This window comes from Panthera uncia, assembly GCF_023721935.1.
Source record: "Panthera uncia isolate 11264 chromosome A1 unlocalized genomic scaffold, Puncia_PCG_1.0 HiC_scaffold_16, whole genome shotgun sequence".
In the NCBI taxonomy this organism is placed as follows: Eukaryota; Metazoa; Chordata; class Mammalia; order Carnivora; family Felidae; genus Panthera; species Panthera uncia.
Genome location: NW_026057576.1, coordinates 68270164 through 68285385, shown reverse-complemented (window position 1 = coordinate 68285385; position 15222 = coordinate 68270164). Strand labels below are relative to the sequence as shown.

Here is a 15222-nt window from a genome sequence, read left to right as displayed (position 1 = left end):
TGTAACCTACTATAACCAGTATCTCCCAGCTTCTGAGGGGTGACCTTGGAGAAACGAACTCCAGCTTAGACAGTAAATATGGGTCCTTGAACGTGGGTCTTCAAGAAGACTCCAACACGGAGCTGTCCAACAGAAACCGAATGGCAGCTACATATGTAATTCTAAATTTTCTAGTAGCTACATTAAAAGAGTAAAACGAAACAGGTGAATGTGGTTTTAATAATGTCTATTCAACCTGGGGCGCCTGGATGGCTTGGTCTGGTGTAGCGTGCAACTCTTGATCTCAGGGTTGTGAGTTCAAGCCCCATGATGGGTGTAGAGAATACTTAAAAAAAAAAAAAAACTTTATTCTTTATTTTTATTCATTTTTTTTGTAGCCTGCTTTTCTTTTTCTTTTCAAATTTTTATTTAAATTCTAGTTAGTTAACATATAATGTAACATGGGTTTCAGGAGTAAAACAAAAAAAAATCTTAAAGAAAATAATGTTTATTACCCAATCTGACATATAGTCATTTCAACATGTGATCAATATAAAAATTATTGAGATAATTTACAGTCTTTTGGGGGGAGAGGGCTCCTAAGTCTTCAAAATTCCGTGTGTATTTCACACTTATAGCACATCTCAATTTGGACTTGCCACATTTCAAGCGCTCAGTAGCCACATGTGGCAGGTGGCTATAGCATTGGAAAGTATAGATCCAAGGCATCTACGTGCATTAGAAAAGGGAATGGTTTTCTCAGGTGTTACAACTATTCATTGTATTGCTGTATTTGCAGCCACAGCCTTAGAGATAATCCCAGATGTGGCTTTAAAATCACCACTGTCCACATGCCCTTACCAAGCTTCCAGCACTGATGAGTCACAGCCTGTCTGCCCTGGAGGGGCACAATGGACAGTTATTTTATTCAGCAGAGATCTGCAAAATCATAGCAACTCCTAAATAAAATCTAGCCTCCCCCTACTTTAACAATTAAAACAATCATAGTATAATTAGGCCCATTTCAAAGTTTTCTTAAGTAATTTGACATGCCAGGTTTTTATTGGCTGAAAAGTCTGTCGTGAAACACAAACACACCTGTCAGCAATTTAAAAAAGGACGAACTGGAGAGCTGTTCAGGAAATAATATCTGTGCTAATTAAAACCACTAGTTAAAAGCTTCCTGTTTATTCCTCTAGTTGCCCTCAGGAGTGACCTTTCCCTCTCCTCCTCTAGGGTCATTTTTTCATTCGTGGCTAATGTGCTTTCGCTGTGTATGAAGACTTCAAATGAACCTGGGTAACAGCCATTTATTTCCCTGCTCTTTCAGGTGGAGGTTAGGGCCTGGCAGGGTGTGAGGTGTGATCCAATTCTCAGGCAAAAGCTAGTTTCCAAAGACTGAGGAGGCTGTCCTGTCCAAGCCGCAAATCTGAGCAGGGTGCAGAAGCATCATCCCAAGAGCGGAGTTGTTCCTCTGAACACGCTGGGTAAAGCCAGGCTCCCCTTGTGTGAAGGCAATAGTCTCTTGCACTCCCCTCTTTTCCTCAGCTCCCTTTTTCTCTGTTCCGTGTACGTGTTTTCAAAATCTGCAGCACCCAAATCCTTCCTTTCTGCTACTCCTTCATAGCTGCTCCTGAGTCTTTAATTAAAGCAAAGCATTAGCTACTCACCCACTGGATTTCTTCAGGACCTTCGACCTTTGGCAGCATCAGGCTAGAAGGAAGGACCCGGGATTGCAGGAGGATCTCCAGGTCTTCTTCGGCCAGACCGCTGGACACCGAGTTGACCCTCACACACTTTTCAGTTGGGCCCAGATCAAAGTCTTCAAGAGTTTTTACTATTCTCGATCGAGCTTCATTCTGTAAGTGTCGATAAAATGTATCTCTTAAGTTTATTTATCACTGAGAGGAAACACAGTCCTACTGACCGTAAGTCTACTATATGGATTCAGAGTCTGAGCACCATGATTGTATCTACACATTTCCTGTCTAGCACATAAATGGTATTGGAAGCAAGTTGTCCGATCTGACAGACAAGTGATTGATTTCCAGACTTCATTCAAGATGACTATAACAGAGATGACAGCCACTGTAATGCATACTGGTACACTTCTTTTTTCTTTTTTAAAGATTTATTTATTTTTGAGAGAGTGCAAGCGGGAAAGGGGCAGAGAGGGGTGTGGGGACAAAAGATCCAAAGCAGGCTCTGCACTGACAGCAGCAAGCTTGACACGGCTTCAACCCCATGAGCTGTGAGATCATGACCTGAGCTGAAGTTGGACGCTTAACTGACTAGCCACCCAAGCACTCTTGGTGCACTTCTAAATAATACTGTCCTCTTTCTCATTAGCATTTCTTCCCAACTTGAAAGGTGAAATAATTAATACATAACATTTATTGAGCATTTACTAAGCTCTAGGCATGGTTCAGTTTTCTACCTGCATTTTCTCGTTTAATAAATATAAGGAACTACATAACATTTGGATAATTGTAGTCTCATCTGTTGGCATAGTCACATTAGGGAAAAAATAAGGATTTGTTTTCCTCTTTCCATATGCATCATGTTTTTAACTCAAAATTTTTTTTGCAACTGAGTTGAATTTTGACATTCAATTAAGAAGGCACTTATAGGAAAATGACATTCCACAGTACAAAAAAGCTCCAACTTATTCAGATGTAAGGCAATAATATCACCAAGAAATCCCCTCATGAAGTGGAAGACAAATACATTTTTTTCTGAGTTGACAGTCTATACTCCATAGTTAGGAAAAGCTGAAAGGTTGAAGCCTGTTTCAGTGTATGAATTGTCCTTAGAAAAACTGTATGAAACCAAACATGTTATTTATTGCCTCTCAGTTCGGGTGTTGAAGGTGGGGAAGGGGGTGGGGAGAGAAAGGAGCACATTGAGGGCTGGGGGTTGGAGTTAAGAGAAAGAAAGCACTTGGGGTCATTACTTCCTGCCAATTTCAGTTTCAAAAACAAATTCCTCCAACTTGCCAACAGCCCTCAACAAATTCTCATTGTCAGAATGAACACTTATCAAAAGTAGTTTCATTTGGGAAGGGTTTTTATGATACTAATAAAACTTTAAAGCTTCTCACTGCTGATGAATGTTGTTAAAAAAAAAAAGTCTTAACAATATACAGCCATTTGAACAGCAATACTTATCTGGGAAAATAGCAAACCAAAGTGGAGACAAAAAAAAAAAAAAGAATTATTAGAGCCAATATTGGGTCTAAGTCTAATCAACAAGACAAGCCAGGACAGTAGATTTAAAGCAGACGGATGTAGGTCTACGACCGAGTAAGAGGAGGGAAGGCTTCCAAATGTGGTCTGAGTTAAACAGTGTGAGGAAACAGTGGCTTAGAGTTGTCAGGTCAGTTGGAAACAGAGTACGGAGACCAGTTTAGGACAGCTCTGTGGAGCCCTGATTTACAGAGCCCTGACTGCTGATAATTAGGCCAAGCTTAGACAAAAGCAAGAGAGCTCACACTAGCTAAAGTGAGGGATGATGGAGCCAACAGTGGCCTGGTTCCACGTCATGCCTTTGGCTGTTCCACAGCTATAAAACTCATCCACTTGCCCCCCCATGCCTTGTTCCATTCATTAAATAGGAAGTCCTGTTCATTAAACAGGAAAATGCTGCAGGTGAAGAGCGGAAGTGAGCTCAGCATCATGGTTCTAAGGACACCTTGAGCTGTCGGGAGAAATGCCTTCAGCTCTTTGGCAGTGTGTGTGTGTTTAGATCCATGGCCTCAGAGAACCTAAAATGCGTTATGCTCCATGTAGCCTGAACAGCTACAAACTCAGGATTGCTGCAGCTTGTAAATATTTCAATTTCCAGGGTTTCTTTCAATAGCAGGTTGGGCTTCTAAAGGGCCTACTGGGACCGAGTGAATGGAAAATGGAAGGGAACTAACTAGATCATTTAGCCTGAAATGCATTTAAAAATGTGAGTTACTTGAATCATCATCCACACTCTCTACTTTAATCTGCATGTGTGCTCAAGGTGACGGAAGCCTGGCAACATCAACTTCCTAAACTGTTCATGTAGGTGTCAAATAAAATCTGACCTCTAAGCTGTTTTGTTGTTTCATTTGGATTAGAAGGAGACTGTTTGTTCAAAGCTCGTGTGCTAAACCTGTTCGTGATTTTTATCTAAAGTCAGATTGCCATGGTTTCAGCACATTCTGGTTTACTTAGTAAAATTCAACCCTTGTGAAATTGGCTGCAAATGAAATACCTAATTCCAATTTTAGGCATAATCTGATTAGTACTTTTCACATTATAATAATGAATAGTGAATAGTCAGCATTTTATTAGATTTTTTTTTTTTTTTTTTGGCTCAGAATTAAGACAAGTGCTTTCCACTTCATCATTCTGTACCTTTCCAGAAAAAGATGATGGCTTTGGAGGTATATTGCCACACAACATCCTTATTAACAGGCTGTTGCTTGTTGTAATTTACATAAACTGAGTGTGCATCCCTCTGCTATGTATCCCAAAATATCCAACAACCTCACTGAATTTATACCAACCAACAAGTATGTTGATTTTTTTTTTCTTTTTGGTGCTTTAATGGTGAAATATGTTACTGTGCTAGCAAACACACCCATGCCATCTGCTGGGTGAGAGGAAGGCAGTTTCTAAGAACAATTAAGTTTAGTTCTGGGTGCTCAGCTAGAGAGAGCCACAGTCCACCCAGTTGTGAAAAGAAAGAAATTTTGTTCATTCTGTTCTCTCCCTCCTTCTCTCTCTCCCCTTGATACCAATCTCTCTCTGTTACAGCTCTCTCCTTTGCATCACCTCGCTCCCTTCACACTTTGGTTCTCTTTTTCTTTGCCTGCTATTTGGCCCTGACCATCCTTCCAATTTCCATCTCATTCGGGGGATTAGTAAGATACGGCCTGGCAGACACCACCTTCTCAGAAGGTGATTTGCTGACATGATTGGGAGGTAATGTTCCCTGGCAAAAAGAAGGAAGAGGAAATTAAAGCAAAAAGAGGCCACTCAAAAAAGACCTTTTTTTTTTTTTTTTTGCGGGGAAGGGTGTCTTACATTCTGGTAGCAAAATGGGTTGTTCAAAATGAGGTTGAGAAGGAACTGCATTCTAAATGTGTTAACACTACAGAATGGCCTTGGTATGATTTTTCTTAATGTAGGATGAACTTGTTCCTCTAAAATCTGAAAACCTGGAGGGAAAAAAAACAGAATAAGGAATGGAATTAAAGCCTTTATCAACAGTTACGTCAGATCTTTGCAGAGACTAATTACCATAGTGTGTTCTGTAGTATGTGATTCCAGAGGTGGGCTCCACAGAGGTCACAAAGAAAGTAGGCACAGATCAGAATTTTCATCGGCCCCTGTTCTAAATAAAAAGTGGTGTCACCAAACTTCCCACATTCAATCGATATTTCGTGCCATGGGCTGCTCAGTGCAGTGGACCAGTGGCTAATAAACTTGTCCTTATACATAAGCCACCGTATTATGTGACTCTGTCTGGGCCAGGAACCAAGGCGTGCTATGATTTCAGAGACTCGGTTCTTATCACCTGGGGAAGAGACATGCTCCAGTGACGTAAGAAAGCGGATAAATCAACCACCGCCAAGACCTGCAGACTCCAAAATTAAAGGAGAAAATATGCGTGCAGTTGGTTCAATTGGCACCCATTAAAGCTAATAACTAATCATCCTCGCAAGTTTCTAGCTCAGAATGATCAAATCTGCAAAGAAAACAACATCCGTCCACTTTTACACTCCAGTGGAAGAGGTGGTCCCTCGCGGCAGGGCGGCACAGTCTCGCCATCTGGAGAATAAATCGAGTGTGAAGTACAGTATAGTTTGGGACCAAGCTCCGTGGCGGCAGCTCAGCAGTCAGTTCATTAGTTCCAAACTTCCAGGGATTAGAGCGGCATCAATTCTACTGTCGGATAGGAAGAGACAGACAGGATACGAGATTCAAGGAGGATTGTGACAACCAGGAGGAGCCCCTTGGGTTTATTTATAAAACTACAAAGTATAAACATACCCAAATAAGTGCCTTAAATAATGGCATTATCACAGTTTCATAACATCTGAATTAACACCTTTCCCTTTTCCATCCCCCACTCAAACCTTGTATGTTAATGTATAGTTGTTTTCAGAGGAAATCACAAAGATGACCCTTGATGCAACAGGAGCCGTGAGAAAGCTGTGCTGCCGAACCCAGATTTGGTAATGAAGAAATACGAAGAAACAGAAATAAAGAAATAGAAATACTTTCTAGATTTCAGGGAGACATATAACCTTTGTGATTTTGAAAAATGTGCAATTAATATTTCATTATTTAATTGTACAAAAGGCACACTGCCATGCCACATATTCAAAAACACTAGTGAATTCTATCTTTTCTGAATCTGTCCATATGATTTCCGTTTTATCTAATTTGTAAAATGATGCCACAGGCATGGAGTGAAATAAACTTTGGGCCTTGGTATCACTAGGTACATGAAAAATGTTTTGAAAATTTTGAGGTTTGGTTTAAAATACAAATTCAGAGTGAACTTTCCATTTAAGGATCTCCTTTTTCATATAACTTCTATTATATATTTATATATACATATTTTTAATGTTTATTTATTTTTTTAGAGAGAGAGACAGACACCATGTGAGCAAGGGAGGGGCAGAGAGAGAGGAAGACACAGAATCTGAAGCAGGCTCCAGGCTCTGAGCTGTCAGCACAGAGCCCGATATGGGGCTTGAACCCACAAACCGTGAGACCATGACCTGAGTTGAAGTCAGAAGCTTAACCAACTGAGCCACCCAGGTGCCCCTATACATTTATACTTTTAAAAAGGAAGTGCTACTGACTAAAACAGGTCATTAGTAAACTATGTTATTGTATTTTTCTTATAAATGCATAAAAATTTATTATGATCACAGAGCCTGTTGTAGTGACTGCATTGGACAAAAGGCAAAGAAATTCTCATTAATTAGTACAACCTGGGTAGCATTTCTTTAGGAAGGTGATACTGTTTTCTATCCCATTGTTTTTTCCACATGAAAAAGAAATCTTGGTTTGCTTATTTTTGAAAAAAAGAAAATCTACAACAATATTGAATATACCACGAAATAACTGGTTTAAAATTTCATTCACTGACAACACCAAAGGCAGGGTAACAAAAGAAAAAAGGAAATTTGACTTCATGAAAATTAAAAAATATTTGTACATCAAGAGACACTTGATATAAACAGAGAAAAGGCAATGCACAGAAGGGGAGAAAATATTTGCAAATCATATAACTGATAAAGGATCAATATCTAGAATATATACAGATCTCCTAAAACTCAACAACAACAAAAATCAACACAATTCAAAAAGCGGTCAAAGGAGTTGAATAGACATTTTTCCAAAGAAGATATACAAATGGCCAATAAGCTCACGAAAAAAATGCTCAACACCATGGATAATTAGAGAAATGCAAATCAAAACTACAATGAAATACCACTTCATACCCATTAGGATGGCTACTAGAAAAAAAAAAAAAACAGAAAAAAACAAGTGTTGGTGAGGATGTGGATAAATTGGAACCCTAGTGTGCTTTCAGTGGGAATGTAAATGGTACAGCCTCTATAGAAAACAGTATGGCCGTTCCTCAAAAAATTAAAAATAGAATTACCATATGATCCAACAATTCCACTTCTGGGTATATATCCCAAAGCACTGAAGGCAGGGTCTTAAAGAGATTATTTGTACACCTATGTGTACAGCAGCATTCTTAATTGCTAAAATGTGGAAGCAAGCTAAATGTCCATTGACAAGAGAATGGATAAGCAAAATGTGGTGTGCATATATACACACAATGGAATATTATTCAACTTTAAAAACAGGGGAAATTCTGACATATGCTACAATATGGATGAACCTTGAGGACATTAGGGTAAGTGAAATAAGCCAGTCACAGAAAGACAACTACTATGTGATTCCACTTAAATGAGGTACTTAGAGTAGTCAGAAAATAGAACAGTGGTTGCCAGGTGCTGGGGGGAGGAGGGAATGGGAGTTAGTTTTAATGAGTACAGGGTTTCAGTTTTACAAGATGAAAAGAGTTATAGGGATGGATGGTGGTAATGGTTGCACAACAATGTGAATGCATCAGTAACAACTGAATAGTACACTTAAAAATGGTTAAGATGGTAAATTTTGTTATGTATACTACTACCACAATAAAAAAAAGTGAAAAATTTTTCACTCATTGACTTATCCCACAGATTATTACAATTGTAGGCACTCTGTTTATTCTGAAAATATAGATTTTGGTAGAGCAAAGTCTCTGATGTGTTAATTATGAAAGATGCATTAAAACACAAGTTTAGGAGGGGCGCCTGACTGGCTTAGTTGGTAGAATATGAAGTTCTTCATTTCAGGGTCATGAGTTTGAGACCCACGTTATTTTGAAGGTCTCTGAACAATTAAAAATGTTTTTTAAAATATTAAAACAATGGCTTTAAGTCATACAGGCCTACACGTTTGTCAAAATTCAAAGAACGAACTAAGTTTATTTACTTTAAGAGAGAATGCATGCGTGCATGAGGGAGAGGGGCAGAGAGAGAGGGAGAGACAGAGAATCCCAAGCAGGCTTGTGTTGCCAGCATGGAGCCCGATGAAGGGCTCAAACTCATGAACCACGAGATCATGACCTGGGCTGAAACCAAGAGTTGGACACTTAACTGACTGAACCCCCAGGTGCCCCTCATCTAATTTATTGAATATTGTACTGAAAGTGAAAAACAGTGGTTGTGTGGGAGAGAGTGCCAAATCCTAACCACTAGACCACCAGGGAACACCTAACAGTGGTTGTATGGTACAAATGGTGGTCAGTGTATTTATTGGTTGTTTACCTGGGCTCATGTAGCTGATGGAGCTGAGGCACCCTGCTTCTGCCCAGTATTATGAAAGAGGATCTTTTTTCTTTCTTAATGTTTATCTTTGAGAGAGAGAGAGAGCATGAGCTGGGGAGAGGTAGAGAGAGAGGGAGACAGAGGAGCTGAAGCAGGCTCCTGGCTGACAGCAGACAGCCCGATGCAGGGTTTAAACTCACCAACCGTGAGATCATGACCTGAGCCAAAGTTGGAGGGACAATTAACTGACTGAGCCACTCAGGCACTCCCATGACAGAGGATCTTACTGCCTATTGCTGGCACAGGGAAGATCCAAATTCAAAATTTAAAGTGCAGTTGCTACTGAAGGTATATTACTTTTGCACCATTGTAAAGTAGAAAAATCCTAAATCGAACCATCATAAGTTGGAGACCATCTGTATTAGACTATTTCCACAATAAAATGTTAAAAACTAGTTAATGACTTATACTATATGATTTCACTCGTATGTAGAAGTTAAGAAACAAATTAACAAAAAGAGAGACAAAAAGCAGACTTTTTTAAACTACTTTATTTTTTATTATTTTATTATTTTTAAAATTTTACATCCAAGTTAGTTAACATATAGTGCAACAATGATTTCAGTAGATTCCTTAATGCCCCTTACCCATTTAGACCATCCCCTCTCCCACAACCCCTCCAGTACCCTCTGTTTGTTCTCCATATTTAAGGGTCTCTTATGTTTTGTCCTTCTGTCTTTATATTATTTTTGCTTCCCTTCCCTTGTGTTAATCTGTTCTGTGTCCTACAGTCCTCATGAGTGAAGTCACATGATATTTGTCTTTCTCTGACAGACTAATGTCACTTAGCATAATACCCCCTAGTTCCATCCACATAGTTGCAAATGGCCAGATTTTATTTTTATTTTTTTGATTGCCAAGTAGTACTCCATTGTGTATATATACCACATCTTCTTTACCCATTCATCCACCGATGGACATTTGGGCTCTTTCCATACTTTGGCTATTGTCGGTAGTGCTGCTATAAACATTGGGGTGCATGTGCCCCTTCCAAACAGCATACCTGTATCCCTTGGATAAATACCTAGTAGTGCAATTGCTGGGTCGTAGGGTAGTTCTATTTTTAATTTTTTGAGGAACCTCCATACTGTTTTCCAGAGTGGCTGCACCAGTTTGCATTCCTACCAGCAGTGCAAAAGAGATCCTCTTTCTCCGCATCCTCGTAAACATCTGTTGTTGTCTAATGTTAGCCATTCTGACAGGTGTGAGGTGGTATCTCAGTGTGGTTTTGATTTCTATTTCCCTGACGATGAGTGATGTTGAGCATTTTGTCATGTGTCGGTTGGAAAAAGCAGACTCTTAAATACAGAGAACAAACTGGTGGTTGCCTGAAGGGAGGTGGATGGTGAAGCCAGATAAAGGGGATCAAGAAAGAGTCCATTTTGATAAGCACTGAGTAATGTAATGTATAGAATTGAATCACTGGGGTGCCTGGGTTGCTTACTTGGTTGAGCGTCCAACTTCAGCTCAGGTCATGATCTCATGGTTTGTGAGTCTGAGCCCTGAGTCAGGCTCTGTGCTGACAGTGTGGAGCCTGCTTGAGATTGTCTTTCCCTATCTCTCTGTCCCTCCCCTGCTTGCTGTCTCTCAAAATAAATACAAATAAACTAAAAAAAAAATTTTTTTATCATCCCAAAAAGAAACTCCATACTCTTCAGCAGTTACTCCCAGATTCCCCCAACCTTCCCAGCTCTAGGCAACCATGAATCTACCTTGTTTCTCTGTAGATTTGCTTATTCTGGGCATTTTATGTGAATGGAATCATGCAATATGTGATCTTTTGAGACTAGTTTCCTTGCCTAGTACAATGTTTCAAGGTTCATCATATTGTAGCATGTATCAGTACTTCCTTATTGCCAAATAATATTCCATTGTATGGATATACCACTTAGAATGTATCTATTATCAGTTAATGAACATTTGGTTTTGGCTTTTGGCTATTAGGAGAAATGCTGCTATGAACATTCATGTAAAAGTTTTTGTGTGGTTATCTGTTTTCATTTCTCTTGGGTACATGCCTAGGAGATAGGAGAACTACTGGATTATAAGGCAACTCTATGTATGTCTAATCTTCTGAGGAACTAGTAACTATTTCCAAAGTGGCTGTGTCAATTTACATTCCAATCAGAAGTATATGAAGGTTCCAATTGCTCTATATCCTTACCAACACTTGTTATGGTCTTTTAAAAAATTAATTAATTAAAGATGTTTATTTCTTTTTGAGAAAGAGAGTCAGTGAGCGGGGGAGGGACAGAGAGGTCCCACCCAAAGTGGGCTCTGTGCTGACAGCAGAAAGCCTGATGTAGGGCTTGAACCTACAAACCATGAGATCATGACCTGAGTTGAAGTCAGATGCTTAACTAAGCCACCCAGGCACCCCTATGATCTTTCCAAAAAAATGTTTATTTATTTATTTTGAGAGAGAGAGCATGAGTGGGAGAGGCGCAGAGAGAAAGGAAGGAAGAGAGAGAATCCCAAGCATGCTGTCAGAACAGAGCCTGATGTGGGGCTCAAACTCAAACCGTGAGATCATGACCTGAGCAGAAATCAGGAGTCGGATGCCCAATGGACTAAGCCACCCAGGCACCCCTGGTGTGTGGCTCTGAGGTACACTTTGCACACAACTTTAAAAAAAGATTTTTTTTTACATTTATTTATTTTCGAGAGACAGAACACTAGCAGGGGAGGGGCAGAGAGAGAGGGAGACCCAGAATCCGAGGCAGGCTCCAGGCTCTGAGCCGTCAGCACAGAGCCCAACACAGGGCTCAAACTCAGAAACTGTGAGATCATGACCTGAGCCAAAGTCGGATGCCCAACTGACTGAGCCCCCCAGGCGACCCTGCACACAACTTTTAAAAAAGACAATTTACCTACTAAAGGCATGTGTTGCCTTTCTCCTTGTGAATAACAACTGCCATGCTCAGATTTGTCTGTGGAGCTGTGGAGTCTTCCCACTCTTACTATTTTCGTTGTTCTCACTCATCACTTGGTCTCACAGCCTCAGAGGGGCAGTGTCATAATTTCTGTTTTCTAGCAGGGCAGCAGAGGCACCAGGAGCCATGAGACTGGCTCTAGGCAGGACAATCTGTGAGTGGAGGAACAGGGTGCTTCGACATGCTTTCTCCTAAGGGGGCCACTACCCATGTCTACGTGATGCAAAGGATCCAGAGGAAATCTGAACGACATCATCACTCGTTAGGTGTTTTATGTACTTAAGGCCAAACATCTAGATACTTGAAAACATTTAGATAACTGATAGGATTTGTCCTCTTCTTTAAGATCGTTTGTGATTCTGAAAAGAAAATTTCCTGAATACTATCCCCAGATTCTATCTGATGTCTCTGGTCTGGTACATTTAAAACTTTTTAACCAGTAGGAGAGGGATCAATCAAATGCTATCTACTGTGCTGGGTGCTGGGAACAGGTGTGGAGGGATAGGGAAAGGTATATAAATAACTTTATATTGATATATAAATCAACAGAGGAATGTGTCATCTAGTTGTGGCAATGAAAGACCCACAGAATGAGAAGTAAAACAGTTAAAGTCAGTGGAACAGACAACAGGACTTAGAAAGGATTAGAGGCAGGAGGGGGAGCTTCAGGCTCAGACAGGGGGCAGGGAAGTTGGGGATCTCATTAGGTGCTGAGGAGAGGGCAGCACCCAGCAGAGAGCCAGGAAAGGGCAGAAGGCAGAGGCAGGAACAGTGAGCGAATACAGAGGCAGATGGTCAGTACGTATGAGGTTAGGTAGGGAAGGGGCTGGCACCAGGAGATGGACAGAAAGACCAGAGATTCCCAGGTGGGCAGGGGTGAGCCCCAATTTAGGAATACAAGGGCTAAGTCCTTGTATTTGGTCCCCCTTTGAGGGAGGCAAGGGTGTTGGGGGTGGTGGAACAAGACTTGGAGTTCAGTTGAGAAAACACTCTCCATAGCGGAAGCTGCTAGTGCTTAGGCCTGGACTGGGGGAAGGTCCACCCCCGCCGCCCCTTGAGTGTTCCGTGGAGAAGCTCCCTGCCCGAGCCTGCTCTGCCCACGGGCTATGTCTCCATCTCCTGAGCGTGAAGCACATGCTTTTATCTCCAGAGGGCCTCTAGTCCTGAAGCTACTCAATTTTGTCTTTGGGGTGGGTGTGTTTACACAGGCCTCTGATCTGAAGAGTGCAGTGCAGGTGCAGTACAGTGCATTTTCTTGTCTGAAAAGGAAATGTAAAGTACACAAGGAGTGGGAATGAGGCCTGCCTCCCTCCCTTTTGCCTTCTAATTGGTCTCCCTCTGCCCTGTGGATGGCGAAGGTGGCTCCCTTCCCACCTGGTGTAAAACACAGCCCCAAGCAAAGCTGCCCTCTCCCTCTCAACTCGCTGGATTTGTGTTTCCCCACTTCTCTGGGTTAGAGAAGGTAATTAACTGTTTGGGTTTAAAAGCCCTCCTGCTGGGTTGCAGTCTGCGTGGGAGAATGAAAGCAAACAAGCGAAAAGGAACCAAGTCATCAAAGGACTCTGCACCTACCTTTCTGCATTATAAGGACGAAAACACTGCCATTTGCCACAGGTGCCATGGACCGACCACCCACCCACCTGGGGCAGGGTCTGCGGGCCTTTCATTCTTTTTTAAGGGTAAGTCGAGAGTGATTGGTTCATGATGTAAGGAGGCGGCCCTGCCAGGGTTTCAGATACATCAGGTAACAGCCATGTCACCTGTCCAGGCCGGAGCAGTTTTACTGTGATGCTCACAACTGTTTTGGCTGATGACTTCCTTCAGGTTACAAGCCCACCTGAGATACACTTCTAGTATAACTAATCCAAACTGTCCTCTAAGTATTAAGAATGAATTTTCTTAAAAAGTGAAAGCTTCACTTCTATGTGGGAAAACATCTGTTTTCCTGCCCGTCACCAATTTTGGAGGTGAATGGAGCCCACTTGTCTGCGAGGCTGCACTAAGGTAGGTTGTACAGGAGCTCCGCCATGCCGATGGTGCTGCTGGGAAATTCCTGTCTGTGTGCCAACTGCTTCAGCAACACTTCTCTAAGGTGCTGACACAAAGAATCTTGTCTCCATAAGTAGGAGGTTATAAAAGCTTACAGATAGAGTATAAATGTCTAATGATAAGGCACAAACAGCCTTGCAATTCAACAAACCAAACTAACGGGAATTTCAGCAGGTGCAAGGCCTTGGCTTCACATTTTGGGGGAAGAAGCTTTACTCTGTGGCAGAGCAAATAGGATTCTTTAGCTTCCGTAGTGTTAATTAGTCTTCCTGGCAGCCATGAATGAAGAAATCAGGTAACTAGATAAGCTCTGTGATGGCAGAAATCAAACACAAGGAAATATTTCTTGCCGCATGCTAAACCGGACCATTATTCTCACAAACTCCTTTCAATGTCGGTGCGGCTTTAAAATGAAAAGGAATTTTAAAATCCCCTGCCTAGTATTATCAGCTTGTTCCATCTTTGTGGATTTTGATTTCTGTTCTTCAAATACATAGTCACACTTCATTTTATAGTAACTAATCATTTCATTTTCATGGTTCATTGTTGTTGTCTTGCTTCCTAATTGTTTCCCAAAGAAAGTGATAGTTAAAAAGGCTTTGTTTCTTTTAGGTGGCAAATTTACAGGTATTTTATTTTAATATTATTATTTTTAAGATTTATTTATTTAAATTTTATTTATTTTGAGAGACAGGGAGAGAATGAACGAGCGGGGGAGGGGCAGGGAGAGAGGGAGACAGAGGATCCGAAGCAGACTCCATGCTGTCAGCGCAGAGCCCAACATGAGGCCTGAACCCAAGAACCACGAGATGGTGACCTGAGCCAAAATCAAGAGTCAAGACACTTAACTGACTGAGCCACCCAGCCACCCCTTAGATTTATTTTTAAGTAATCTCTACACCCAATGTAGGGCTCGAACTCACAACCCCGAGTTCAAGAGTGATATGCTTCACCAACCGAGCCAGCCACATGCCCCCAAATTTTTAGGTATTTTAGGGAGTAGAACTTCTCCATTCTACTCTTCATCATCTTATTTTTGTTCTAAAATCAACAAGGAAAAGAGAAGAAGAATCTAATGTGGAAAATTGAAGAATGGAGGATGATAATGGCCATTAGAACATTTTATTTTTAAACAGGCACATTCTGCCCTTTGAGAACATGGTTTGGTTACAGCAAAGGGCCCTTCTCAAGGACTGAGCCACACGGGAGGAGGTTTCTCTTTGCGGTCTATGGGGGCATGCCATAATTCCTCTGAAAATGGGTCCCAAGGAGAAAGTGGCAGAGCCCAGGGTCCTCTTACCTAGCGTACCAACACCAGCTCTC

At 41.2% G+C, this 15222-nt stretch overlaps 1 protein-coding gene across 4 annotated transcripts in view; it reads right to left on the bottom strand.

Moving 5' to 3' along the window:
- Window positions 1-15222, bottom strand: part of CLYBL (citramalyl-CoA lyase) — a 245147-nt gene that overhangs the window by 28642 nt on the left and 201283 nt on the right. For all 4 annotated transcript variants that reach the window (XM_049647510.1, XM_049647511.1, XM_049647512.1 and 1 more), the window contains exon 3: window positions 1650-1838. In XM_049647510.1, coding sequence (XP_049503467.1) covers window positions 1650-1838 — 189 coding nt within the window. The remainder of the gene's footprint in view (window positions 1-1649; window positions 1839-15222) is intronic.